Raw genomic sequence first — 26837 nt, 5'->3', positions numbered from 1 at the left:
TGAAACTCAGGCCTCCATTTTCATTTATTTTTTTAAAGTAATTTGTCCTTTACAATATGTCATCTCATACACACGCATGCGCGTGCACTCACACATATGCACGCATGCACACGCACACATACACAGAGGACTTGAAAGGGACAGAGAAACAAGAATAGCCTCCAAACATAATTTTTTTTTTACAAAGTTTAAAATAGATTACATTTCTGTGCTTTTCAGTCACTACATAATGTACAGACATGATCCATTTAATGATTTATCGTTCCCAAATTGTTAAACAATGAGGATTTTCTATTAAAGAGTATATGTAAAAGCTTTCACTTTAGAAGCAAAGTACTATTTCCTGCAAAAACCAACCTCAGGCATACATTTTGTGGTTATGTATATTCCTTGGGAAGACTACAGTAGCAGTGCATAAGTTCATTCTATAAAAAGATCTGAAAGATGATTTTCAAGAGACTCAATGCATTGTGCTCTCAGATAAAAATCCTAAGTCAAAAGATCAGTTATTAGGACAATAACAGTTAAAACTGCATATATATGTTAAAGATCAGAAGAAGCTATAAAGAAATGTAAATATTTGTGCTTTGGGGACTTTTTTTTTTTGGTAAAGTTGTTTTAATAAATAGAAACTTAAAAAAAAAAGTCTCAGTGACGGATATAAAATAGACACATATCGAGGATTTCCTATACTTGGCTTAAGAGTTTAAAGGTGAAAAACATCGCTACATACAACACCTGGCATCTGGTAATCCCAGTCTGGGCTTAGTTGCTGACAGTCAGGCAAGGGGTTAGGAAGAAATGATAAAGTGATTTTTCTCCTCCTATTAACATAAAGCATGATCCAGAGGTAAAGCCAGGGTGAACCAAATAACTAAACAAATGCTACCTTCCTTTCAAATTCTTAGACCAAACAGAGAAGTCATGCTACTTCTAGGAGTGTTAAAGAAAACCCCAGAACTACCTACCCTGTAGTTCAGCATATGAATTAAATATGTCTGGTCTTCTGGGAGATCCCAAGCGTGCTCCCTCCATACTTTATGCTTTTCCTTCCCTTTTTTTTTTTTTTTACCCTCCACGCATTAACTGTAACACTTATTTTTAAAAACACCATGGCAACTGCTGATAATGACAGAGGACAAGGTATTGTTGACATAGTAACATTGCTGTTTGTAGTTAGGGAAATAAATGTCATTTCATGTTTAGGCTGGTCAGTTCGCTCTTTCAGGCCTTTCACTTGGAAGGACATATGACCTTAAGAATCAAAGTGAATTAGAAAAAAAAAATGAGAAAATAGGTGTTTTAGTTAAAGTCTTTTGCACAATAGCTTTAGATATAAAAAGATTCTTCAAATAATTTCCTAGGCGTCACTCAGAAGCATCCTTGCTGTCTGTAACATAATGTATTGGAGTCCTTCCAATAAAATTATAGAGTAATTTAAAATATATATTATACTTTTGCAATTACTGTAAATCATTCAATAGTTTGTAGCATGTTAATGGAGTGAAAGAGAGATAAAAGGCAGTCCACATTCATATTTGCGAGATAAATTTACTTCAGAAGTCAACTGAATTCCTTGCTCATGTTCTAAGTATAGCCACTGTGATGAGACCTGAAAGAAAAAAAAGTGGAGAACAGTTAAAGCCATGCATTTTACAAAGTCTTCCATTCAATAAGCCATTGTTTAGATCTCAAGGAGCAAATAAAATACAGCACAGAGACAGGCACTCCACCAAGAATCCAAAGTCAGTTTGAATTTAGTTGATATTATACAGAAGAAATCCAATTTACAGCAATGGGCAGTCACTGGATAGATTTAATTAAATCACTAATGTCTGGCCATAGCTAATTTTTTAACTATTAAATATCCCTCCCACTTTATCCAGTCCCATCAGCTATAAGAACAGCAGACGTGGCATTTTAAAGTGTCAGGAAAGCCGGCCAACTTCATCAACAAAAACGTGTCGAGCCTATTTGTATCCCAGGACTCTAGGACCACAAAGACACAGAAGCATAGTATTCCTGCTGGGCTTGTCTCTTTTGAAGAGACTGCACACATGAAACCATAAAAATTTAATAATGTAAGAATATGCTCGGTCCTAAATAAGTGGTTAAAAAAAAAAAAGTGGTGAGGGACAAAGCACAGAGAGGGGAGAACAATCCCGTAGGACCAGGGCAGGTCAGAAAAGATGCCCCAGAGGTAAAGCTGAAATAAGCCTAAGAGGTGGACAGGAATGGTAAGGAACAAGGAGATCAGCAGGCATTTCAGGTGCAGGGACGGCAAAGTGGGGACAAGGGGGCTGACCAGACTCTTCGATAAGCTTTTCGGGACTAACCTCACAGGCTGGGATCAAGGACTTAGACAGGCAATCAGCTGGACGAGACTGGCTCAAAGAGGTCTCAGGGTGGAGAGCCTCGGAGGCCCAACTACGGAGTCCTACTTCTTTCTGTGGGCTCTGGGGGGTCCTTGATGGCTCCCGGGCAGGGAGTGGCGGGGGTGAAACCAAACCAGAATGGAAATCCATCTGACAGCAAGGCAATGGGGCATTTGGCGGGTTAAAATAACGGGTTGCGGGGGGGGGGGGGGGGACAGGGATGGGAAGAGAAGGGGCACAGATAGAAGGCAGGAAGCCGAACCGAGAGGACAATTTTGAAACTTAAAGGGAGCACAGGGGCACCTGGGTGGCTCAGTCGGTGAAGCGTCTGCCTTCCGCTCAGGCCATGATCCCGGGGTCCTGGGATCGAGCCCCGCGTCGGCCTCCCTGCTCGGCGGGGAGCCTGCTTCTCCCTCTCCCTCTGCCCGTCCCCCCTGCTCGTGCGCGCTCTCTGTCAAATAAATAAGATCTTTAAAAAAATAAAGATCAAAAAAGAGAGCATACCAAGGAGTACTGAGAGAGTACTGAAAAGAGTTGGCCTCTCGGAAGAGGTGCCAGGAGACTATGAAGACAGTTGTGACTGGATCCCTAATCCCTGACACATGGCAGGGACTGAGGAACAGTTTGTTCAGTTAAACTAATTATAAGATTTCAAGCCAGGGTGACTGAAAGAATGACTTAACAGGAAATCTGGGAACTGGTTTAAAGAGAAAGGTTCACAGTGTTAAACAAGGCTGCATTGTTCACCTTTATCACTGTATGCACTTTGTCTAAGGGTTTCCCTGGGATCAGTTCCTAGAAGTAGAAATGCTGGATGGGGCAATATACACATCTTACATTTTAGACCTGTTTTATACCATCGCAAGTCAGCAAAATGAAAACAACTGAATATAGCATTAGGTGCTGGATCAATCAGCTACAAAGAACTCATCGTCGGGGCACCTGGCTAGCTTAGTCAGTAAAGCATGGGACTGTCGATTTTGGGGTCGTGAGTTTGAGCCCCCACGCATGTAAAGAGGACTTACATAAACTTAAAAAGGGAAAAAAAAAAAAAGAACAAAATGTAAGCCAAAACATTAAATCTTAAAATGCACTTTACCTCAACACATGCTTTTGAAGCAATCTTACCTGTTTTTCTATCAAAAAAAAAAAAAATTAAAGCAGCACGAGCACCATGGCCCCTTACACATCTAAGGCCACAACCACCACCTCCGCACACACACACACCCCACGCGCAGCTTTGGAGCACTTACCCAAGATATAAGCGGCCACTAACTTCTGATTCACACTTAAGTGGAGGTAGAGGGGCACCAGCGATCCCGCATCCCCCAGTGTGGGAAGCATCAAAGCTGCAATGCACACCACTCCCAGGAAGACAGTTAGGAAGCTAGGTCCCGAGGACACAGCTCTGTTCTCTGTAAAAAGACAACAATTCCTGAGCTTGCTTCTAAAAATGCCCCAAGACCAAAGTTCATTCGCACAGACGGTCTACCACTCACCAGGATGCTGGTTTTGTCTTACTTCTGACTCTTTGCCCATCATTTCCATGCCATAGGGACGTATCTGCTGGACTTATCTGGAAGCCCATAATGTCTCTGAGTCGTTACAGAAATGGAATGTTGAAACGGCATTGTGAGGTAGTAAGTTCCTACTGAAAGGTCACCATCCTTACCCACCCCCGCCTCACCCTAATGAGTAGAAAGTGGTCAAGCATGCATCGTCTGTATGTGTTTATAAAATATACCAACAGAATTTTTAAAGAATGGGCTAGAAATAGAAATTGAAGTTCTGATATTTTCTTCCTGTACCCCAATGGATGGCTTGTGTCTCTCACTCCATTCTGGAGCCCACTGCCTTCTGAGAGTATCTTAGGTAGACAGGTTTGGTCCTCATAACTGTAGCATCCTGCTACCATTTTTGAAAACAGTAAAAGCAGCAGCAAAGCACTACATGAGTGTTTTAAAGCTACCTGTGGGGGCGCCTGGGGGGGCTCAGCTCAAGTCGGTGAAGCGTCTACCTTTGGCTCAGGTCATGATCCCGGGGCCCTAGGATCGAACCCCGCGTCGGGCTCCCTGCTCAGCAGGCAGTCTGCTTCTGCTCCTCCCTCTTCCTCTGCCCCTCTCCCCCCCTGCTCGTGCTCTCTCCCTCTCGCTCTCTCAATAAAATCTTTTTAAAAAGCTACCTGTGAAAATTCTTGTCCTCTGCTCTATCCCATTTACAGCCAAGGAAGCAGAAACAATACCTAGCAAGTATTATGCTACATGAAATAAACCAGTCACAGCAGGACAAATACCGCATGATTGCACTTACATGAGGTATCTAAAACACAGTCCAACTCAGAATCAGAGAGTAGAACGGTGGTAACTAGGGATTGGGGGTGTGTTTAAAATGGGAGTTACTGGGGTGCCTGGGTGGCTCAGTCAGTTAAGCGTCTGCCTTCGGCTCGGGTCATGATCCCGGGGTCCTGGGATCGAGCCCCGTGTCAGGCTCCCTGCTCAGCGGAGAGCCTGCTTCTCCCTCTGCCTCTGCCCCGCTCCTCCCTGCTCATGTTCTCTAATAACTGGAATCTTAAAAAAATAAAATAAAATCTTCCAAAAAAAATAAATGGGAGTTACTAATCATGGGCATAATGTCTCAATTAAGCAAGATGAGTAAGTTCTAGAGCTCTACTGTACAACACTGTGCCTACAGCGAATACTGTATTGTACACTTAAACATTTGTGAGTTAAGTGTTCTTACTACAATAAAAGAAAATCTAAAAAACATTAGCAGTGCTTTGCTGTATGTGTGTAATATTCATACCCATATTTTTAAGAAACCTGGTAACAGTATCTTCTGTCATAGAGCTTTTCCCACCACCCTTCTTTCATTAAAAGGAATAGCCAACAGCAACACAATCTTGTGTTTTATTAATGAAATAACACTGTTCATTTTATTATTAAATGCAGCTTTTCTAAATTATTAATACCTTAGCTGTTGTGCGAAGTTTAATTGAGCCTTGCCAAAGCCAGATGGGTGAAAACAAATTCAAATTTTATAGTGATTATTGCTTGAGACGAAACAACAGCATAAATACCTAAAAACAAGTCTTATTTTTAGTTAGTAAATGAAGTATCTTTGTATTTATATTTGCTGCAGAGATAAGCTTTCAAGGCAAACATTTATTTATGACCTACTACACCGCTGGCTGAAACCCACAATAAAGATAATTTCAAGGAATTTTTAGTATTTAGAGAAATTCCAAAGACATTTGCATAGATGCTTGCAATTTTTCAAAGTGGAAATGGCTTTTCTTCTGATACTACAAGATTGTTGTAAAAATTTTATAGAGCTATAGAAAACATAGAGGTTCCTGATCAGTCTCACCCTCCTAGAGAGAACACTGTTAACAGCTTGGTACAGATCCTTTCAGAGTTTATAAATACCCACATAAACATGTAAAAAAAAATTTTTTAACATAAATGAGACCATAATATGCATACCGTTCTGTAACTGTTCTTTCCTCTCTGAAATATATATATGAGCCTCTTTCTATGTCAATGTATAAGCATCTGTCATTCTATCAGATCCTTGGAAATAAATGGCTACCTGGCATCCCATCTTATGAATATTCATAATTTAATCCAATCCCCAGTTGATGGACTTTTAGGTCATTTTCAATCTTTTATTATTATAAACAATAATAAAGAGTGTAATTTTCTTAAGCCAGAGGGCACGGACTCAAAACATTGCATAGACGTAGCAGTTCATTAGCAATGTAATTAAGACAAACCCACCAAGATGCAGCTGCATCTTTTCAAAACATCTTTTTAATAACCTGGGCTTTGGTATTTTGTTAAAGTATGCTTTGTGGGTTTCTCTTAAATTTCTGTTAAATGAAAAAAAAATATATATATATATGAATGTACTTATGCACATAGACAAGGTCTGGAAAATAACACAGAACACTTATGTAAGTAGATTTGTTAAGTGTGTGGGATTGTAGGTGCTGTTTTCCTTTATGAATTTGTTACTGCTATGTCTTTTAAAGGTACAATCAACTTGAGAAGAAATTTCTCATTTTCCTGCCTTTTGATACACTTATAAAAACACATTTATAAAATCTGCATCTTTCATGATCTAGCCTCTGACCATTTTCTGGCTGGTTCACAGAGCCTCACGACACTGTTGCACTTGGAATATGTCTAATAATCATTTCTCTAAGCTAAAGATGTGCAAAAATAATGACATTTTAAAACCTCCCCCCAAACAATCTCGATTCGTTTCAACATTTGAGGTCAGAGACACTTAATGAAAAGCCATAGAATTTTACATACTGGAAACCACACGTAATTTACTATTCATTTAATAAACAAGTGAAAAATATCACTTTGTCCACATGGACTAAATCAGGCACCATTATACACTATTAAAGAAGAAAACTTTCCTCAGTTTCCTACCACGTTATTAGGAACGTGGGGGGAACTGCTTGCAAACTGGACCTGTCGGCCAGGACTTCATACGGGGCTCTACTGTGGTGTTGCTCCTTGCTCTGAAGAGTGGCAATAGCCATGGAAACCTTGTGAGACAAAGCAAACCAATCCAACACACCCCACTGGATGAGAAGTCCAGCCCTCCTAGTGAAACCCATGCACACACTACTCTGTGCTGGGCATTCTGCTCGTGGCCAAGGACATGAGAGTTAACTAGACAAATAAGGTGCTTGTCTTCATTGGGCTTCCTGACATGGATGGCTTAGAGTTTTTTTTTTTTTCCCCCAAAACAGAAATCACCTCCTTCATTTATCTACTTTGGGATTTTACAATTAGAAGAATTCTCTAATATGCTTCAGATACCAAAGGTTCACTGTCCAAGGAAAATAAGAATGAAATGCACAATTAATACACACTGTAATTATTTAGGCTTTTAGGATGATTTTCACCTGAATTCTAATAAGTTTTAAAATAAAGGGGAAAAAAAGAAAACTTTTAATCCTTATTATTTGGGGGGGGCTATTAAACTGGTCTGTTAAATACAGAAATGAGCCGATGGCCGTTTTCCTTTAAATTATGAATTGAACATCAAAAACCAAAGAGTCATTATGTGACTTTTCTTATTCTAGAGGAGGTATCTCCAAGGGAGAAATCCTGCATTTCCATAAACATGTGTAAGCCAACTCCACAATGCTGATTGGAGATCAAAGTGACATTTACCAGAGGCTCTCTTTCAGCTTCAAAAGATGAAAAATCTAGTCCTATTGGTCAGTAACAGTTGCTGAGAAGAAGCAATCTACTGGCTTCTACCTAGTCCCTAGTCTCGGTGTCACCAGAAAACCTGGGCACTCCATACATGGATGGAGAAGACTCCTGCCTGCAGTAAATCAAAGAGGCATTACTCCCTGTGTTATCCAAATAAACACTCTAAGCTCTAAGATGAACAAACTGATAGGGACCTGTGAATTAATGTAATGACAAGTAGATTTGTTTTTAATTCCTCATAGATAATGCTGCAATTTCAAGGAGAGCTGCTATCACATTCATATATCACTATCAAAAAGTTTCCATGTTTTTCTGTGGAAAATTTTATCTTCCTCCTCTTATAATGGGGTTGGAAGGAGATAATGAGACTTTAAGAGGGAGGAGGAATGACGTCCAGAGAGTTGAATATGAGGACAGTGTCAATGTTGAAAGAATATATCATAACACTTCTGAATATCTAAGCTGAAAGGAAATGAGGAATGGAGAGGGATTCAATTAATAGCCCACAGGGGATATTATAATCTACTTAGTTTAATTAACTTCAACTTTAATGAGATTTTTTTTTTCCAAAATAATATGAACAGCGCACCAAGCTTGGCCTATTGCCAAACACAATCTCTCTCCTTCTTCGAACTCATTAAATGAGAAAGGATACGGGAAAGTCACAGAAACAAAAGTATATAATTGCCAAATTGTGCTAGCCTTCGAAAGTACAGGGGGGCTGCACTGTCGGGTCGAAACATTTCAGAGGCGATAGCAACACTTGGCCTTCTCCTTACAGCCTCGGCGGCCGAGAGCTTCTCTCCTCATTTCGAGTCCAGCTCTAGGCCTCTTGCTCGGTTTTTCGGTACCTGATCTCTAGTTCGGTTCCGTTCTGAAGTAGTTAATTAGGTGGAAAGTGGCAGATCATTTTTCTAGTCATGATTCTTAGCTCCCTGATGACTTTTTTCCAGTTAGAAATGCGTTAAGAGCGCCAACGGGCTTTAAAAGCAACCCCAAAACTACCTGGTTGAAAGGACTGCTCAAAAAATAAACTTTCGGTTAAATGTTCCTTTATCCTTTTTTCGTCTTCTTCCTTTTGTTGTTCTTTGGCAGATGGGAGAAGAAGAGCCACAACCTCTTTCCTTCCTAAAGCCTTCCTCTGGCTTTGCTCGGAAACTTGAAGGCGGAACTTGTCTTTTACGCCATAGTGACAGGATTGAACATCTCTATGACGAATCACACTGAAAACATTAAAAAATAAATGCTATTTAGGTTTCTGGGGGCCTGTCAAACAGAAGTCAGCCCGAGATTTCATACAGGAGACCATTAACTAACTGTAACCAAATGTTCAAATACAGAAAGTTGCTAATGATGCTTAAAAAAAAAAAAAAGTCACAGCATAACCGAAAAGGAAATGGGTGATTCTAAAATATTTGATGAAAACACATACTCTACAATGCAGAATAAAAGTCTGAAGTAAAAGAACGATAGGTAAAGAAAATTCCTTTTAGCAAGGACATTATTCCCCCCTTGAGCTCTGCGGGCAGCCATAGTTACTGAATAGGATATATGAAATTCTTCCTCACCAAAGTCTCGTGGGTTTCTACTGCCACTTATTTATTGTGCAAGCAACAAACCTCACCTAGACTCAAAACTGAAAGTCCGTGCACACAGGTAAAAACAAGCAACTGAATAAGTAACCAGTATGACCAATGCAACAGAAGGCTAACAATACACTTCTGTCTTCCTCTGAAAAGAGTATAAAGCACTTGCAATTTTACAAGAGCGATCTACAATTCCATTTATCTTACCTCATTCTTAATAGAGAACACAAACCAATTAGGTCAAAGATAACACATTTATTTGGCAAGAGACTACATTTCTTTGGAACAGTCCTTGCTTACTGTGTATTGAATGAAAATCAAACGAAACCTGTGAAAACACGTCCTCAAAAGATACATCATTTTATGGATATGGAGGGATGAAAACGTATTCAGAAGAAAAAACTTCTGCTTCTCACTCTCATGGAAGGTTTAAACAAATACAGTTTACTCGGTAGCTTAAATTAAGAGCTGGTCAATGGCTCCATCCGGTCTCCACTAGCTCTAAAGTGAAAATTACATATGAACAGCTTGAACAAACAATCATCTATCTGACACTTAATTTCTGACAAAATTATCTGGAAGAACTCAGATAACCTTTTACAGATGAGTAGCTACACACTTGCTTCCTGTTTGTAGAGATTAACTTCCAGGCTTATTAGCTGAATCATTTCAGATGAACTTATATTACCATTGTTCCGTGAATGTAGTATGACTAGTTTCCCAAATGTCACTATAATAGGATGTTCCAAAGAAAGCTAAATTCCATTATAGCTAGGGAAATTTAAAGGAATGAGTTAGAACTTGACCTTCATAAGCGACCCCGCGATAACTACAAGCACAACAATTGAGGAGATGTTCATGGAAATATTAACACACACATCAGCTCCAGCATCGTGAAATATTACTAAGGATTTGGTCGACCTGTTTAGAATCTTAGGGGCTTCTTAAGAATTGTGAGGGATTGGGACGCCTGGGTGGCTCAGTCGGCTAATCATCTGCCTTCCGCTCAGGTCATGATCTATCGCGGGGTCTGCTTCTCCCTCTGCTCCCGCCGCACCCCCCCACCATGTGCGCTCACTCTCACTCTCAAATAAATAACCTTTAAAAAACAACAAATAAAATTTAAAAAAGAATTGTAAGAGACTACAACTCCCAGTAAAAATTCAAAATGTAATAAATGCCTAAGTGGGAATGGCTTCAAGATGAGATCCTTTTCAAGTTAAACACATAAATATTAACACACTAAAAACATGTTACCAGGAAGGGATTTTGACTTACATATCCACACAACACTGAGGCTTTACTGCACCTGCAGCATCAGCGACAACATACTTATTTGGAGTAGTACACAAAACTGAAAGAAAAAGTCACAATGGCCATTAGTGTTTTTTAAAAATTAGTTTCTACAAGTAAACAATTAGTAGGGACTAGTTACAATCCATAAAAGAGACCTAGGAGACTCACCTTTGAACTTTAAGGCAAACTCATAGGGATTATACAGAGTCAACACTTGCTTATGTGTTGACTGGTCATCTGCATAAAATATTAGCTCCGTGGGAAACACAAAAACAGGAAGATTTCCTTCCACTAACTCTGGCTGTCTTTTTTGTTGATGCATTGGCACTGAATCCCCCTTGCTGCAGCTTCTGTTTTTACAGTCTCAAATCTATTTTGGACTTTTCTTAAGTCAGTTAGTTAAAAACTCCAAAGCATTTTGGCAATCTAGAAAGAGAAGAAGAGAGAAGGAAATCGAATGATACCTGTTTTCATTTGCTGTCCCTCCAACAAAAAGCAATGTTCAGCTTGCATTAAAACAGGTCCCCAAACCATTTAAAGATGCCCTTGGACTTTTCCTCGTGGCTTACTTACACAGCTTGTTCCAAACTATGCAAAGAAATTTACACACGCTCCTTTCACACTCAAGATTTCAACCTATGATAAATTACATAAATACTAGAATAAAGTCTTGCTACCTCAAATTAATCACCCTCTTTCAAGGAGGTGAGATCAAAGGGCCATCACTCTTTAACACCTCGGATTTCTTGGGGCGCCTGGGTGGCTCAGTCATTAAGCATCTGCCTTCAGCTCAGGTCATGATCCCAGCGTCCTGGGATCGAGCCCAGCATCGGGCTCCCTGCTCCTCGGGAAGCCTGCTTCTCCCTCTCCCACTCCCCCCTGCTTGTGTTCCCTCTCTCTGTCAAATACATAAAATCTTTAAAAATAAATTAAAAAAATAAAACCTCGGATTTCTTAAGAAGTAGAGCAAATTAAGTATTGTCACAACTGATTTTATGTGACCTAATCAGAATTCTCAAAGGCGAAAAAATAAAAAAATTAAGTTTCCATGCGTTATGGGAGAAAAACACGAGACTTACTTTTACACTCGTTTCAACAATGCCTTAGTTAGTGCCTTCTGGCAGCATGGGTGAGAGAGTTCATCTTTTTTTTTTTTTTTTTTTTTTTTTTTACCAAAAACCCAAGACAAGCAAAAAGGTCTTGAAAGGAAGCCGAAAATCCAAACTCGTTAAGGAGTCCTTGGGAGTTTTCTATGAAAGTTCAAAGTCAGTCCGTAGGCTCTGGCATTCAAGTGGCTCTGTCAAGTACACAGACTTCAGGAGAGCCCTTTTCGTCCAATTTAGAGACCTTTTGGATTCCTTGTGGGGTTCCTGAATATGTCCTGAATAGTTGTAGCTAGCAGAAGTCTGTCTGATAGGTGTGATGTTGCTGTTTATTTCCTAATCTCATTTTAATCAACAACATTTATTTAGCTAGCATCCTAAGAATGTGGCTTCTGAAAATGCAAAAACTAAAACAATACGATCACAGAAAATGTCTGATTTTCACTCTGTAGACGACACCTTTAAAAGAGCCCATAAACCATTTCATACTTTGTGTTCAAGTTCCCACACCTTCAAAGAGCAATATAACACAAGATTAAACTGTTTGGTTTTACCAGCTATCGGGCTGGTGTGCCGACTCTGCTTGAGGCCCTTCCAACTTTTATCAAATGAGATACTGTATAATCACGTATGCAAATTTTTATTTTCTTTCAGCTGAACACCTGTTATAAGCCAGGAACTATGTCAGGAGCTGTGCAGAGATACAAAGATGAATAATGCACAGGCCCTGCCCTCAAAAGACTCAAATTGCGGGGCACCTGGGTGGCAGAGTCAGTTGAGTAACCAACTCTTGGTTTTGGCTCAGGTCAAGATCTCATGGTCATGGGATCGAGCCCTGCGTCGGGCTCCGTGCTCAGTATAGAGCCCGCTTGAGATGCTCTCTCTCCCTCTCCCCCTGCTTGTGCTCTCTAAATAATAAAATCTTAAAAAAAAAAAAAAAAAGACTCGGGCACCTGGGTGGCTCAGTTGGTTGAGTGACTGCCTGCGGCCCAGGTCATGATCCTGGAGTCCCGGGATCGAGTCCCGCATCGGGCTCCCCGCTCAGCAGGGAGTCTGCTTCTCCCCCTGAAACGCCCCCCTCTCATGCTCTCTCATTCTCTCTCTCAAATAAAAAGACTCAAATCTAACGGACAAAACAGTATTTAAGCTACCTCTATTATAATGCATACTACTATATATAAAGTGCTAGGGAATTAGATTACATGAATAATTCTACCTGGAAGAGGGGCAAGGAGAGGGCATTTGAGGTAGTCTCTAAAGAAAACAAAAAAGGCAGGAGCGCCCGGGTGGCTCAGATGGTTAAGCATCTGCCCTCGGCTCGGGACATGATCCCAGGGTCCTGGGATCGAGGCCGAGGACCGCATCAGGCTCCCTGCTCAGCGGGGGGTCTGCTTCTCCCCACCGCCCATTCCACCCCCCCCTTGCTCATGCTCGCTCACGCTGTCTCTCTCAAATAAAATCTTAAAAAAAAAAAAGGCATATACTTTTGTGTTGGGGGGACCCCAGTAGGAAGGGCATTCTGACCTAGGGGACAGCATATGCCAAGGCACAGAAATGTGAAGGTGAGGGACAACGCTGGGAAGATCATAATCCACAAGCTGTCCCAGATCATCATACTACTTCCTATTACAGCATGCATGTAGCTCATGACAGGGTTGGGTTTGGGGTTTTGTTTTTGTTTTTTCCCAAAGGGCCTATTTTTTTGAAAGGACCTACTGACATTTTTATTAGTAATACCATGTAATATGTGTATCATTCATAACCAATTACAAACTTTTTATTAATTACATATACTGAATTAATTAAGACATGCAACGCTTTTAGCACTTACTGTAGGCCAGGCAATGTTCTAAGTGTTTGCTGTTGTTATTCAATTAGGAAGAGACAGAGACAGATACTGTCGGCAGGCCTCCTGCCTACAGTTCAGCATTTCCACTCCAGCTAACTAACTCTCCACTGTAATACAATAAAACTAAGATTATTCTGAACAGCATCCGATGAAATCATTCTAATTTTGAGTTTTTATTTGCCACATATTTCTTTCTTTTGCTAAGGGCCATACACATTTCTATTTGGATAATGTGCTCTCAGAAGTTTGGTATATTTTTTCCAACAGAAAATAATTAGCTCTATTACTTTCTTAGTGAGCTTGGCTATCAGAAACACAACATCCGAGTTTGCCATCACTAAATAGTATTCAACATCTCATTCTAAAACGTTGTTAGGATGAGAATTTAGGGGCGCCTGGGTGGCTCAGTCGGTTAAGCGTCTGCCTTCGGCTCAGGTCATGATCCCAGGGTCCTGGGATTGAGCCCCAAGTCAGGCTCCCTGCTCAGTGGGGGGCCTGCTTCTCCCCCTGCTCACATTCTCTCTCTCTGTATCTCTGTGTCTTGAATGAATAAATTAAAATATCTTAAAAAACAATAATAATAAAAATGTGGCATAGCATCTCTGATTTCTGGAAAACGGTTTAGTCAATAAATGTTGGTAAAACCGGGTATCTATCCACCTAGGGGGGAAAAAAAGTTGAATTTATCCCTTATTCCTTACAAAATTCCAAAACTTTATCAGGGTAAATTCAAATGGATCCAAGTTTTAAATGTAGAAAAAGAAAACCGTAAAACACTAGAAACCATGGGAAATCTTTTTTTCTTTTCTAATCTGAGGCTTTCTAGCAACCAGAAACCAAAAAATATGGATAAATTCAACTATTGAAAAACTCTTAAAACGCTACATGGCAAAAAAAAAAAAAAAAAAAGTCTACGCAAAGCCAAAGGAACTTTTTCAGTCATAGGCCAGGTCTGATTTCCCTACTAGATGTAGAGGAAATACCAATTATTATGAAAAAGCACTCACCATAAAAATGAGCAAATGCTACAATATTTTACAGAAAAGGACCAACTGTTTTTAAACTTCCCAGGGGAGGTAGAACCTCACTCACAAGAGAAATACAAACTAAAGCTACACCGAAATACACGTTATTACTTGCCAGACTGGCGAAAGGCAACAAGTTTGATAGCATGGAGCATCCAGGCATGTTCCTAATGTTGCTGACAGGGATATAAACTGGCACACGGACTCTACCTGCCACAAGTAAACACACACGTCCTCCGATCTAGAGATTCTACTTCTAGGAATTCAGCCGGCATAAATATTCCTCTTGTGCGAAACCACATACGTGGAAGTATTTTAATCCTCAGTACTGAGGAGTAAATAAAATGATTTATGGGAGGCACACAGAACAAAGCTTGGCACTCAACAAGGGTTAGCTGTTGTTGTCAATAGTCAAAGATGGAAACAGCCCAACTGTCCCTTAAGGGGGGGGGGGTGGTCATGAGATAAAGTATGATACAGCCATTTGCTGGGAGGCCCAGAAGCCGCCAAGAAGAAAGAGGAAGCCCTCTGTGTCGTGGAGGTACGGACTGACCGTCAAGTGCAGTGTTAAGTGAGAAAAGCAAGGTACAATGCAGAGTAGAGAGTGTGCCACCATCTGTGTAGGAGAGGGAGGTTTCCCCACTCTGGGTAAAAGATCTTTGGAAGGATAGCCAGGGCTGCCCCTGGAGAAACTACCCGAGCAGCTAGGGACAGGGGTGAAAGGGCAGTTTCCTCTGGATACCTTTTCCCATCTTCTATCTTTTGAATTCTGAACCCTATGAACACCTCTTCAAAAGTTTGCGTGCGTGCGTGTGTGTGGGGGGGGGGGGTGTGTGTTTAAGTCAAATTAAACAACAACTCCTCCAGGGCCTAATTTGGAAAAGGTGCCAGTTTTGAAACTAAAGAAGGAATTTAGAAACAATGTGTGAAAAATCTGTTAATTGCACTTTCCAATTCATGATCCTTTAATAAGATGGAGAGCCTTAAACAATGTGTTAAATGTCATGATTTCAATTCTTTAAAATCATTTTAGACGCAACAGAAGCTCATTCCAGTGAGAAAAAAGGTTTAAGAGGGCTTGCAAACTGAGGGAAATGTGCAACTTTTTGTTATAAAGGAGTATGACACGGTTTATAAATCTGACTGGGAAGTCAAAAGTAACCACACAGAACAAGCACTAAACTCTTCCAACCTTAAGGGGAAGTTCGTTGGCACAACAAGTCAGAGTAGAAATTTCGCTAGCTTTACATAATGGTTTAGTAGAATTCTTATTCTTTTCATTTTGAAGCTTTCTCTTGACGAGTTGAATATGAACGCTTTTCCCCAGGAACTGTCAATAAATAGGCTTGTCTATCTCCCGATCAGTGTTTAAGAAGTGTTTCATCGGTTTTTAGCAGTTTATTCTTTCTCTTTGTATCCCTGTTCCCATTTCTCACTTATCTTGGCTAAGATATAAATTGCCTCCTGAACTCCGACCAATGGAAATTAGGGGGGAATTAGCACCAGGTCACCAGAGCAGTATCAGAGATTCTGCCAACCAACATAATGAAGTGGAACACCTGCCTCTAATTGATGGTTTTCCAGCGACTAACACTTTCTCTTTCCTCCCGTCCACACTGCAAAATGATAAAGTGAAAAAATTCTGGGGAAAGATTATATACTAAGCCGGTAAAACCTGACTCCAAATCGGTTTATGAGGTTGCTTTCCAAAAGTCAAACACACACAAAGTCAAAGAATGTGAGCTCCCAGCCCTTCTCATTTTACCTCTGAGGAAAGCAGGCCCAGCATAGTTAAAGGACTTACCCAAGGTCACACAAGGTGCTGGTGGCAGATCTCTGGTCTCCAGACTCACACTTTCCTAAATGGTTCCGTCTCCTCTGTGTCTCATTTCAAAAGTCCTGCCTCTGATGCTCACTGTCACATTGTCACACATGCCCTCATCTCTAGAAAGTTCCCTGCTTCTCCAGAAGAGTTCTCAAAGGATGATCCAAAATTCAAGTCTTGATACATGTGTTTCCTTTTCAGTTTTATAAAGAAAAACAATTGAGAGACAGTTTCACTTAACTAAGTTGGGCATGCTTTCTTTTCCTGATTATGAACCAGGACCTATGGCTGTCGTTGGTAACTATCCATGAGAGCATTAGTAACCAAGGTTTATTCTGTAGTCTACCTCTCTGGACACCAAAATGTTCCTCATTCTTCAAAGCTGCCTTCAAATTTCCCCTCCTTGTGGTCTTCCTCTACTTCTCTGATCTACATGATCTCACTGACTTTATTACATTACCTTTTAATGTACTTACTGTATTGATTGAATATTCTGACATTTGTTTTGTGTGGGTTAATTTGGACTCCCCAAACTTCAAGCATAATGCCATATTGTTTTTCCGTAGGGTTTTTTTTTTCCCCCTCATCCTACATAGACCCAAGCTCAGTATTAGGCACTTAGCAGATACTGAACTTACCAGCTTGCCTACAGGTGTTTACTAATAACGGTTTCCTCCATCAAGGGACATTCCTCTTCCTCATGGCCGAACACACTTTGTCCATAAAAGACAGGGAAAGGATCCCACTTAAAAGAACAGCCAATCTATGGCAGCTGCTTACCGTGGGTTGGGGTAAGTGGAGGACAGAGAATCCGCACTCCCGGCTGCCTCTCCCCACCCCTCCCCGTTTCCCTCTCATCATTAGCCCTGGCTCCTCAGTGCCCAACTAGGCTCCAAGATAGCCCCGACGTCACAGGGAAGCAGTGCGGCTGGTGACTCGGGAGCTGCCTTGTCCTTTCCCTCTGTACCAAAGGCACAGAAATGCAATCGTGAATGAAATTTGGAAAGAAAACCTTATGTGTGTACACCACCTTGTGACCAGTTTGCAAACTACTCTCTCTCACACGCGTGCGCGCGCACGCGCGCGCACACACACACACACACACACTCGCCTAAACACATGAAGTCCTCACGCTTCCACCATCAGTCCAGGGACACCAGTACCCTAAAGTGTGATCATTTTCTGTTTTCCTCACTTTAGACTGACAAGAAGGGAAAGATCAGACTCTGAGATAAATGAGAGTTTCAATACCTTTGCTCACCACAGATTCAAAATGGAGATTTAAAACAGAAACCACTTTAAAAGCATATTGTCATTTACCCTCCCCCCCCTTTTTTTTTTTGGAAAGAGGAGGCTGCGAGAAAAATCAAATGAAATAAGTGGTCCTTAGGGATTCCTGTGCTGAAGTGGTTTCAAGCTTGAAACAGCTAAGGATTATCCCAAGTCCAGATTCCCCAGAAACCCATCTGCTGGGCCACAGTGCACCCGCTCCTTACCGCCTCTCCCTGCTTCTTGTCTTTACTCCGATTAGGGTTCCCAGCTCCACCTCCGGGCCAGCTCCCTTTTATCTGGGCACAAAGACTATCTATCTCCTTCCTCCATACTTGGTGTGGTCTGCCAATGGCCAGTGAAATACTAAACAGTTAAGAGCAATTAAGTTCTTCTGCTTTAGTCTGTTATTCAAACCTCTTCTTTCCTTCCCATTTCATCAGCTCTGCTCTCTTCCTCTTTAAATCTCCAGTATTGTCTCTCAGGATTTTTAATGGCTGGTATATTCCTAAAGTCAAGTGTTTCGGGGACACCTGGGTGGCTCAGTCGGTTAAGCGTCTGCCTTTGGCTCAGGTCATGATCCCGGGGTCCTGGGATCGAGCCCCACGTCGGCTCCCTGCTCAGCGCGAAGCCTGCTTCTCCCTCTCCCACTCCCCCTGCTTGTGTTCCCTCTGTCTCTGTCAAATAAATAAATAAAATCTTAAAAAAAAAAATAAAGTCAAGTCTTTCACAAGCCATGTTCTAATGTCCACTTTATAGGTTCAATCATTCATTGTGCAGTATTAGGCCATTTGGTTTCCACACATTTTCTAGGTTTTTCGTGTAATGTGATGTCTTACCAATGGGACTGAACGGCTATAAATAATGTGATGACAGGCTATTTTCTATTCAAGATGGAAAAGTTGAGTACATTTTAAGATTTAAAAAAAATAAGGATGCCCTCCAGCAGCATCAGTTTTAAAAGCATTTTTCTTAAAACTAGTTATTTCCCATCTTTGTTTTACAATATCTCAATGTATTTCAAGGTATTTGAAGGTATTTCGAGATGTGCGATTCTCAAAGCAAAATCCGTATGAATTCATTATATGAAATACATATATTGTGGGGCGCCTGGGTGGCTCAGTCGGTTAACCATCTGCCTTCGGCTCAGGTCATGATCCCAGGGTCCTGGGATCGAGCCCCATGTCAGTCTCCCTGCTCAGCGGGTAGCCTGCTTCTCCCTCTGCCTGCTGCTCCCCCTGCTTGTGCTCTCTGACAAATAAAATCTTTAAAAAAATAAATACATATGTTGCTACCTATGGCCCTCTCCAGAGTTTTAGAATCACAAGTTCATTCATGGAACATTAACTGAGCACCTATTATGTGCTAGGCCCGGTGCTGAGGAATATGGAGAAAAGATGAAAACACTGTCTCAGCCCTTGAAAAATTCAGTCTAGCAGGAAAAACAGATATACATGGTAATTAGGATATGATGTGACAAGTGTTAAAATGCTGGTAGATAAAAAAGCTCTAGGAGCATAAAGAAAGTGCCAGGCTGCCTTAAATAGGAGTTTGCAGTAGGAGTGGAGAGGGGGGTGAATTCCAGGAAGATGTGTAGAAGCATGAAAGGGATTCTTAAGATGAGCTTTGGCACAGCACATGGTTAAAAAATAGCCTGTATGGAGGAGTGGCGGGAGATGGTGAAAAATCCTGTAAGCCAAGTTCGGGGGTGGAGACTTGCTTCTGGGTGCCAGTGGTTCTCAAAATGTGGTACCGGACCAGCAGCAGCAGCTTCACCTGGGAACTTGCTAGAAAAGCCAATTCTTGGGTCCCAGGCCAGACCTGCTGCCCCAGAAATCCTGGGGTTGGGGCCCAGTCACCTCTGTTTTCATACGCCCTCCAGATGATTCAAATGCATACTGCACTTTGAGAACCACTACTTCGGGTGATGGGCAACCTCTGAAGGGTTTTTTTTTTTTTTTTAAGATTTTTATTTATTTACTTGACACAGAGAGAGAGACAGCTAGAGAGAGAACACAAGCAGGGGGAGCAGGAGAGGGAGAAGCAGGCTCCTGGCTGAGCAGGGAGCCCGATGCGGGGCTCGATCCCAGGACTCTGGGATCATGACCCAAGCCGAAGGCAGACGCCTTAACGACTGAGCCACCCAGGCACCCCCTCTCAAGGGTCTTAAGCGGAGAACGGACTGGATAAGATCTGGAGTAGGAATCGGGTTGCCGCTGACCAGTTAAGCACAACAGCGGGCTCCAGAGGAGTTACAGGAAAAACCAAGTCACCCTTGAATCAATGTGGCATGAAGTGAGGGCCTAGATGAAGGCAGGAGGAATGGAGAGGAAACCGATTTTAGAGATGTTTTACAGGTGGCCCAGATTCAATCAGGTGACTAGGATATATCCATACGAAGGTGTGACTGCAAGGGTTTTCACATAAAAGCTGTAACCTTGTCGAAGGTTATCAACCACTAGGTGTTTTAAGAAAGGAGTGTTCCACACAGTCCCTAGAAAAAAGGGGGGAGATGGAGCACAATGTCTGTGTTTCCATAGCATCAAAAGCAAAGGGTACCCGGGCTTATCCACGAGTCGTCTTGGTCAGCTTGGCAGTTCGACTTCTCACGGGAAGTTAGTCAACTGGTGTTCATATATTAACATAAAAATCTTTTGTAAGTTTGGTTAGCGTGAATCAATCCTTGAGACTGCCAATTTTGGGATGTGCTGGCAAAATTAAATCTCAAACGCTGCAAAGCTGAAAAAGGCCATTGGTTCTGGGGATCTATGTAACCAAGGCACTGCCAAGGTGAGACCCTGCTAGAGCCTTCTTTTCATCCTAACTTCATCACTGATCACACAGCCCACTTAATTCTGGAAGAAGCTGGGATGAAGAACCACGCTGTACAATGCCCTAAAGGTCAAGAAAGTCGGGTGTGAACTGTTCTTTCTAATTTTGGAGGCAGGATTTAGCTGAGGCAATCTTCAATTTCCTGACTGAGAGGAGAGAGGGGTCCAGGTCAACCCATATGGCTAATTTACCTAATGAGAATTTTGCAGAGCACAATCCCTATTTCTTTAGGACTCTGGATAGCTCTTGTTATGGACTGCATGTTCTTCCAGCTGATACCAATAACTTGGCTTATTTGACCATCTTATTTTGTCCAAGAGTAGTTCCCAATCAAAAACTGCACTATTTTATGGAATTTGAGAGCCATAAGGGACCCTGGAGATTAAACAAAACTTTCGTATTACAGATGAGGAAACAGAAGGCCTCAAAGAGTAAATCACTTCATCTATTTATTGTAGGGCAAGATTCTCTACAATACTACAAGATGGCAAAACAAGATTCAGAGCAACACTGATCATCTGCCCATTTAAAGTTTAGATGATATGTAAAATTCCTCTATTTTTCATCTTAAACATTTTTAAAAACAGAAAAAAGTAGCAAATTACTTACTTTATTGGGCTATTATAGGATGGGGAAGCTTTTCTTGTAGTTTCTTAATTGTTTTTCAGAAATTAGAGTTAAGGGGCACCTGGGTGGCTCAGGTGGCTAAGCATCTCTTGATTTTCGGCTCAGGTCATGATCTCAGGGTCCTGAGATCAAGCCCCACCTCGGGCTCCATGCTGGGTGTGGAGCCTGCTTAAGATTTTCTCTCCCTCTGCCTCCGCCCCCACCCTCTCAAAAAAAAAAAAAAAAAGAATTAAATGTCAAAGCTTCAGGAGAAAACCGTTAAAAATAAAAAATTGGGGAAGAAAATGTGCATGAACGATTCAGGGGGAGAAACATGCATTATTTTATAAGCCATTTGTTCTGTTTTCGGTCTTCACCTACAAAGGGGTAACTTTATACTGAATATTGCCCATTACATCTAATTATATATTACATGTAAAGGGAATCTATCACCACTACCCCTTACAGATTTGAGAAACTCCATATTTTCAAATATCCTGGTATTTGAGTAAACCTTGTAATTGAGAGTTGCAGAAATGCTTCAGAAACTAGTTTAATCTTGTACCCTACCCTGTTCGGGTATGTAGAGGTGAACAACTTGAAAGGCACATTTGGCCCCGCTTCCTGTTTTCCAAACGTCCCACTGCTTTCTACCACATATATATGTAATCTAGAAGTTGGTGTCCCCTCCCTGGTCAATATCCTGTATATAGCATTTTATAGGCAGATTTCCAAGCACTTAAAGGAAACATGGACAAGATTTCCATCAGCAAGAATATATTAAATTCCAGGTGTGCCCTGGCTGAAACAGGAGACTTTCCTCCTTCTCTCTGGAATTCACATTAAGAACGCAATGCATTCCGATAGAACAGGACTGCTTTTTAGGCAAGATCCAAAGGATCCCATTTTCCAGGTCTGCGTCCATCTCTTTATTTCCCTCAACGGTCAAAAAAAAGGGGGGGGGGACCGCTTTCATTTAGTATTTTGCCCTCTCATTCCCCGAGGTGAGGTCTCTTGGCTTCTACTGGGGCAGAAAAGCAACTTTAGTCCCGAGAGGGCAGATTGTCAGTTACTTTACCCAGAGGGGAAACCGCAGAACACTGAATAAGGGCTGGAGGGCAGGAGAGGGAGTCTGAAACGGTCTGTCCTAGGACTGAAGCTCCACCTGATTGGGGCCCAGCCTTTCCAGCCTTCATCCCCACACCGGCCGGCTCCATGTGAAACCGGTCATGTGAGCCTGTTTACAGCCGAGCAGCTGGTGCAACCATCAGGATCCGTGCGGAGGTCCAGGAAGGGGGACGGATGCAGGCCACGTACCCCCGCCACCCCCCGCCACTACCCCGCGAGGGCGTTCGCTCTCCCTCTCTGCCTCGCCACCCCACTTTCACCTCCCTCCAGCCATCCCGGGACGCCTCGCTCCAGCCCCGCCGATTTCCTTCCAGTTGCTCGCCGAGGGGGGGGGGGGGGGACCGGCTGGGTTGGGGGAAGGAGGAGGAGTTAGGGAGAGGACGGTGTCACCCCGAATGGGGAGTCAGCCTCCCTTCCCTAGCCCTCCTCGCCACATCCGCCAAAGAGTTGTCCCTGGAGTCTCATCCCCGGGGCGACCGAACTCTGCCGGGCGGGCACCGGGAGGATCCCGAGCCTGCTGCCGCCGCCCGGGCACGGGAAAGGCACGCACGGGCCGGCCGGACCCTGGGGCCGGGCTCCGCGGGCGGCGGGGCAGCTGACAGTCAGAGATGGGGCAGAAAGGGCTCCATCTGCCCGCTCCCCACCTCCCACCCGCAGCCCGGCGCCGCCGAGCCCCGCCGTCAGTCACAGAGCCGAGCTCGGGGGCTGGGGACGGCTCATTCTGCGCGCGGGGTCTCTCGGCAACGTAACTTCCACGTCTTCCCGAAGTCGGAGGAAGTGGGTGACGGGACGGCGGGGGGGACTCTCACCTCGGCAACCCCGGCTCCTCGGAAAGCAGCTGCGACTGCCCCTCCGCTCCTTTGTCAGCGTCTCTAGGCTGCACTGCCTGCTGGGATACCGGAGGACTCAAATGCCACCTCTCTCCGCCCTCGAGGATGAGCTGCGGTTGGGGGTGGGTGGGAAGAGGGGGAGGAGGTGGAGCCGGGGGCGGGCCCGGAGCCGGGGGCGGAGCCTCCTTACCGCCACCTGGCCTCTCGGGTTTGTTCCTTCCCCGTGCTCCCAACTTCTTCCTGCTGTCCCGCACCTCTCCCTTCCCTCCCCTCCCCTCCCGCGCCCCTTGAGGAGACCGGAGACCCTTCGTGAGGGTCATCTCCCTTTGCACTTGTCGGGCGGTCACCCTTGATTCCCCAGGCGCGCACAGACACGCACGCCCATACACACAGTGAGTACCCGAGGCTAGTTGATTTCTACCGCCCATCTCATCAACCCCCTTTCTCCACCCCGTCCTCGGTGCTACAGGCTCTGTGTAGACCCCATGACCTTTTTTGCTTGGAGCTCCGCAGTAGCCTCCTGGTTGGGCTCTCTGCTTCCACGCTTGCCTTTGCCCACACCATCTCCCAGACGGCAACCAGAGGGAGTTATCTAAGATGTACAGGGGACCTGTTACTTTTCTGCTTAAAACCTTTCAGTGTCTCAGAAGGTGCCCACAATCCCTGGGCATGGGATAGGAGGTCCTCCGTAATCCTTTTCTGATGCACCCCCATACCCCAACGCAATAAACCAGGCCTCCCTGGAAGACAGTGGGGCCAGGGAGCACGCTGCCTGCCCTAAATACTCCCCCTTGAAAGGAAGCCGCACTGTCGGTAATGGTCATAGGCCCCTTAAAATATCATCAGAGATGGAATACTCAGAATTAAATGTTAATGCTGTTCAGAAAGGCAGAGGAAGATGCAGCCTGCTTCATGTTCCCTCCCTACAAGTAGAAGGCCCCAAGAATTCTCCTCGATTGTCCCACACCAGCAATGGGCTGCCAGGCGTCCCTTGGGCTCAGGCTTCCGATGCCTTTGCTCATCGATTCCCTTCTCTGTCTTTGGAATACCTACCTGTCTTTCAAGGTCCAGTGGAAATGCTACTTCCTCCAACAAACCTTCTAGGATCTTCCATGAGGACTATTAACTCCAGCTCCATCGCCATAGAGCGTTGCTTATACTGCTTTGCAATTCTTCCTGACTTAGGTAATCACTAGTTGTGTATTATGTCTTCCTTTCTCTCCTACCTAAACTATGAATTCCTCAAAGTGACCCACAGCTGCCAGCACAATGCCTAATCCAGAAAAGGCATCAGTATAGTTGGATGAAATGAAATCCTTCAACTCCACTGTATCTGAAGCCCTAAGCAGGCCCAGAAAGGAGCCCAGGCCAGGCTTCACTAGGACCTCTTCATTTTGTCCCAGCCACATGTCATTTTGCAAACACAAACTGGTTAGACAGCAGAGCATTGCGATTGCAAAAGGTGTACTTCCAAAGCGTGTACTTCCCTTGCAGGTCAGACTGGTTTGTGGTATAATATGTGCTTGTGGAAAATGTAACTGGTACAGTTCACATGAGAATCCAATGTAGACAAATTTCATGGTGACAGAGAAAACAACTGAGTCTCTGAAGGCAGAAATACGTCCAAAGCCAAAAAGGAGGCGTTGGACTCCTATTTGCTTCAGGCTACCCTTGGGCTCCATATCCCTTCAGGCCCTGTATATCGTGTTATAAAGTATTCTTTTGCAAAAGTAGGCATCTTGCTTTGTGTTGTTCTTGCATCATTTAATGTGTATTTGTTTTTTTTTCTCCAATTATATTACAAGCTACACTCTGGCAGGTTTCCTCGTCCCTAAAATAGGGACAAGAATCTTTGGCCTACCCAGTTTCCTAGGCTTTTAGGAGGTTCTAATGTGGTGATATTTATAGTATATGTGATAATGTAACTATAGGATGCTCTTCAAACGTAAGGTCTGTTTTATTATTAAAAGCCTTTATACTCTACTACTTAGGTATGTGTGTTTGAGATTCCTCATTTGGAATCAAAGCCTTCATTGCAAATTCCTGGGGTAATGCTTTACATCATGGTTTCCCAATTGGCCTGAAGGGAAGAATCACCTGGAGTCCTTGTTAGAAACATTCTTAGAACCTCCCCAGACTTACTGAATAGAAATTTCCAGGTAAGATTCTGCTCCAACATTTCTAAAGTATAGGCTTTTCTATGCCACCAAAACAATTCTCTGACACCGTCCTACATTTCCTCTCAATTCTGACACTATTGTGAAAATGAATACAGGGAAACCTCACTAAAATGGAGTCAGGGGGTTTGGCAGGGGCAGCTCTCACACCCTACCCCCGTTGTCGATTACTGAACCGACGTGAAGAGAAGGACCTTGCAGGTGGATACTGCTTTACTAGCCCAGCCGGAGGAAGGAAGCCTTCCTCCTCACCCAGCAACAGCCCAGCCAATGAGAAGCCACTATACTTCCAACTCCCAGTTTACTCCAATGGGCTTCTTGTTTACAACTGCCCCCCCTTCCCTCGATAAAAGAGCCTTCCTGTCCTTCCACCTCTCTAGGCTTGCCTATGGTTTTGCCAGAGCTTGCTTGTCCCAGGTTGCAATTCTCTGCTATTCTTGAATAAGCTCCCTTTTTGCTGGTAAAAAAATGGGTAGGTTTTTTTTTTAAGGGTAACACTATCTACCTGGAGATAGCATCAGATCGCCCAGGGTGAGGGCTCAGTCCTACAAGCCTGCCCTCTGCATCAGATACCAATCGCGAGTACAGGTTGTTACCTATACCTCTTACTAACTGGCTATAAATCAAAGGTGCCTATGCCCCCAACCCCCCCCCCCCCGCCTAGGGTTCAGTTAATTTGCTGGAGCAGCTCACAGGACTCAGGAAACCAGTTTACTCCCTCGATTACCAGTTTCTTACAAAGGATGTGAAAGGATATGTAAGGAGAGGTCCCAAACAAAGGAGCTTCTGTCCCCGTGGAGCTGGGGGCCCAGCATGGTGACATATGGAAGTGTTCTGGTTCACCAACCTGGAAATTCCCCGAACGCTCTCCTTTTGGGTTTTTATGGAGCCTTCATTACGTAGGCATAGTTGATTAAATCATTGGCCATTGGTGATTGATTCAACCTCCCGCCCCTCTCCCAACCTGAGAGGTCAGCGGGGTGGGACTGCCAGGTTCAACCTTCCAATCATGTGGTTGGTTGCATCTAGTCTCCACCCTCCTGCTTTCCAAAAATTACCTCATTAACATAAGCTCATGTGTGATTGAAGGGGGTTTGTTATAAGCATCAAGACACGTGTATCACCCTCATCACTTATGAAATTCCGAGGGTTTTAGGAGCTCTGTGCCAGAATCGGGGAGGAAAACCAAATAGGCATTTCATATCCTAACACAGTGTCACACCAGGAGAAAAACAAGGTCAACAGTACACATTCCTAATTGGATGCTTCTCTTCAGGCAAGTCTGGGAGACACTGCTATTACCAGGGAGTATCTGATAGGTGACTATCAGAATGAAGTAGTTTAGGATTCTTTCTGGGAAAGGCCTTCACAGAGATCACAAAGGAGCAGAACTTTGGAGGAGGCTCCAGGAGGAGGAATCTCAGTCTGCGTCACAATTGTGTCAGCAACTCCTTCAGGCAAAACCTTCCCCTTGAAGGTCCTTGTCCTGGCCCCAAGCTCTAAGAAACTGGCCTGAGGCTATATAGCTCACAGGGAATCTGATTTACCAGCCGAAGACAAAGAGTTCATCGTTTCATTTTGAGGCCTTTGCTGCCTCAGTCCAGCTGGTGTCTTCCCAGGATTTTCTCAGCGGCGCGGCACAATCGTTTCGTGACCAACCCTCCCTTTGGATCCCTCTCTTCAGAGTTTCCTCAACTCC

General features: G+C 43.4%; 1 protein-coding gene across 2 annotated transcripts; it reads right to left on the bottom strand.

Annotated features, from left to right (window-relative positions):
* MOSPD1 (motile sperm domain containing 1) lies at positions 1-23046 on the bottom strand. 2 transcript variants are annotated; one of them, XM_028094416.2, is made up of 7 exons: positions 22941-23046; positions 16276-16489; positions 10663-10920; positions 10477-10552; positions 8618-8835; positions 3629-3790; positions 1-1612 (listed from the first exon to the last, which is right to left on the bottom strand). In XM_028094416.2, exons 3-7 carry the CDS (start codon positions 10814-10816, stop codon positions 1581-1583), a joined length of 642 nt encoding a protein of 213 aa, XP_027950217.1. In that variant the 5' UTR covers positions 10817-10920; positions 16276-16489; positions 22941-23046; the 3' UTR covers positions 1-1580. The 2 variants fall into 2 exon arrangements, with proteins under 2 accessions (XP_027950217.1, XP_027950216.1); XM_028094415.2 differs by lacking the exon at positions 16276-16489.
* Between the last annotated feature and the right edge of the window lie 3791 nt (positions 23047-26837).

The sequence above is a fragment of the Eumetopias jubatus genome, unplaced genomic scaffold, assembly GCF_037043125.1.
Source record: "Eumetopias jubatus isolate StellerSeaLion01/CBP00866 unplaced genomic scaffold, mEumJub1_p1.0 scaffold_11, whole genome shotgun sequence".
In the NCBI taxonomy this organism is placed as follows: domain Eukaryota; kingdom Metazoa; phylum Chordata; class Mammalia; order Carnivora; family Otariidae; genus Eumetopias; species Eumetopias jubatus.
The sequence above is the reverse complement of the archived record's forward strand: the minus strand, read 5'-3'. Positions and strand labels throughout refer to the sequence as shown.

Bases quoted from the DNA above. Each gene is read 5' to 3' on its own strand.
- MOSPD1 (XM_028094416.2), bottom strand. From the start codon at position 10,816: ATGCATCAACAAAAAAGACAGCCAGAGTTAGTGGAAGGAAATCTTCCT. The intron at 8,836-10,476 runs GTAAGTCAAAAT...TAATGTTTTCAG, and splicing joins CCTCAGTGTTGTGTGGATAT to TGTGATTCGTCATAGAGATG. The intron at 3,791-8,617 runs GTAGTTTTGGGG...GTCTTTTTACAG, and splicing joins TGAGCAGTCCTTTCAACCAG to AGAACAGAGCTGTGTCCTCG.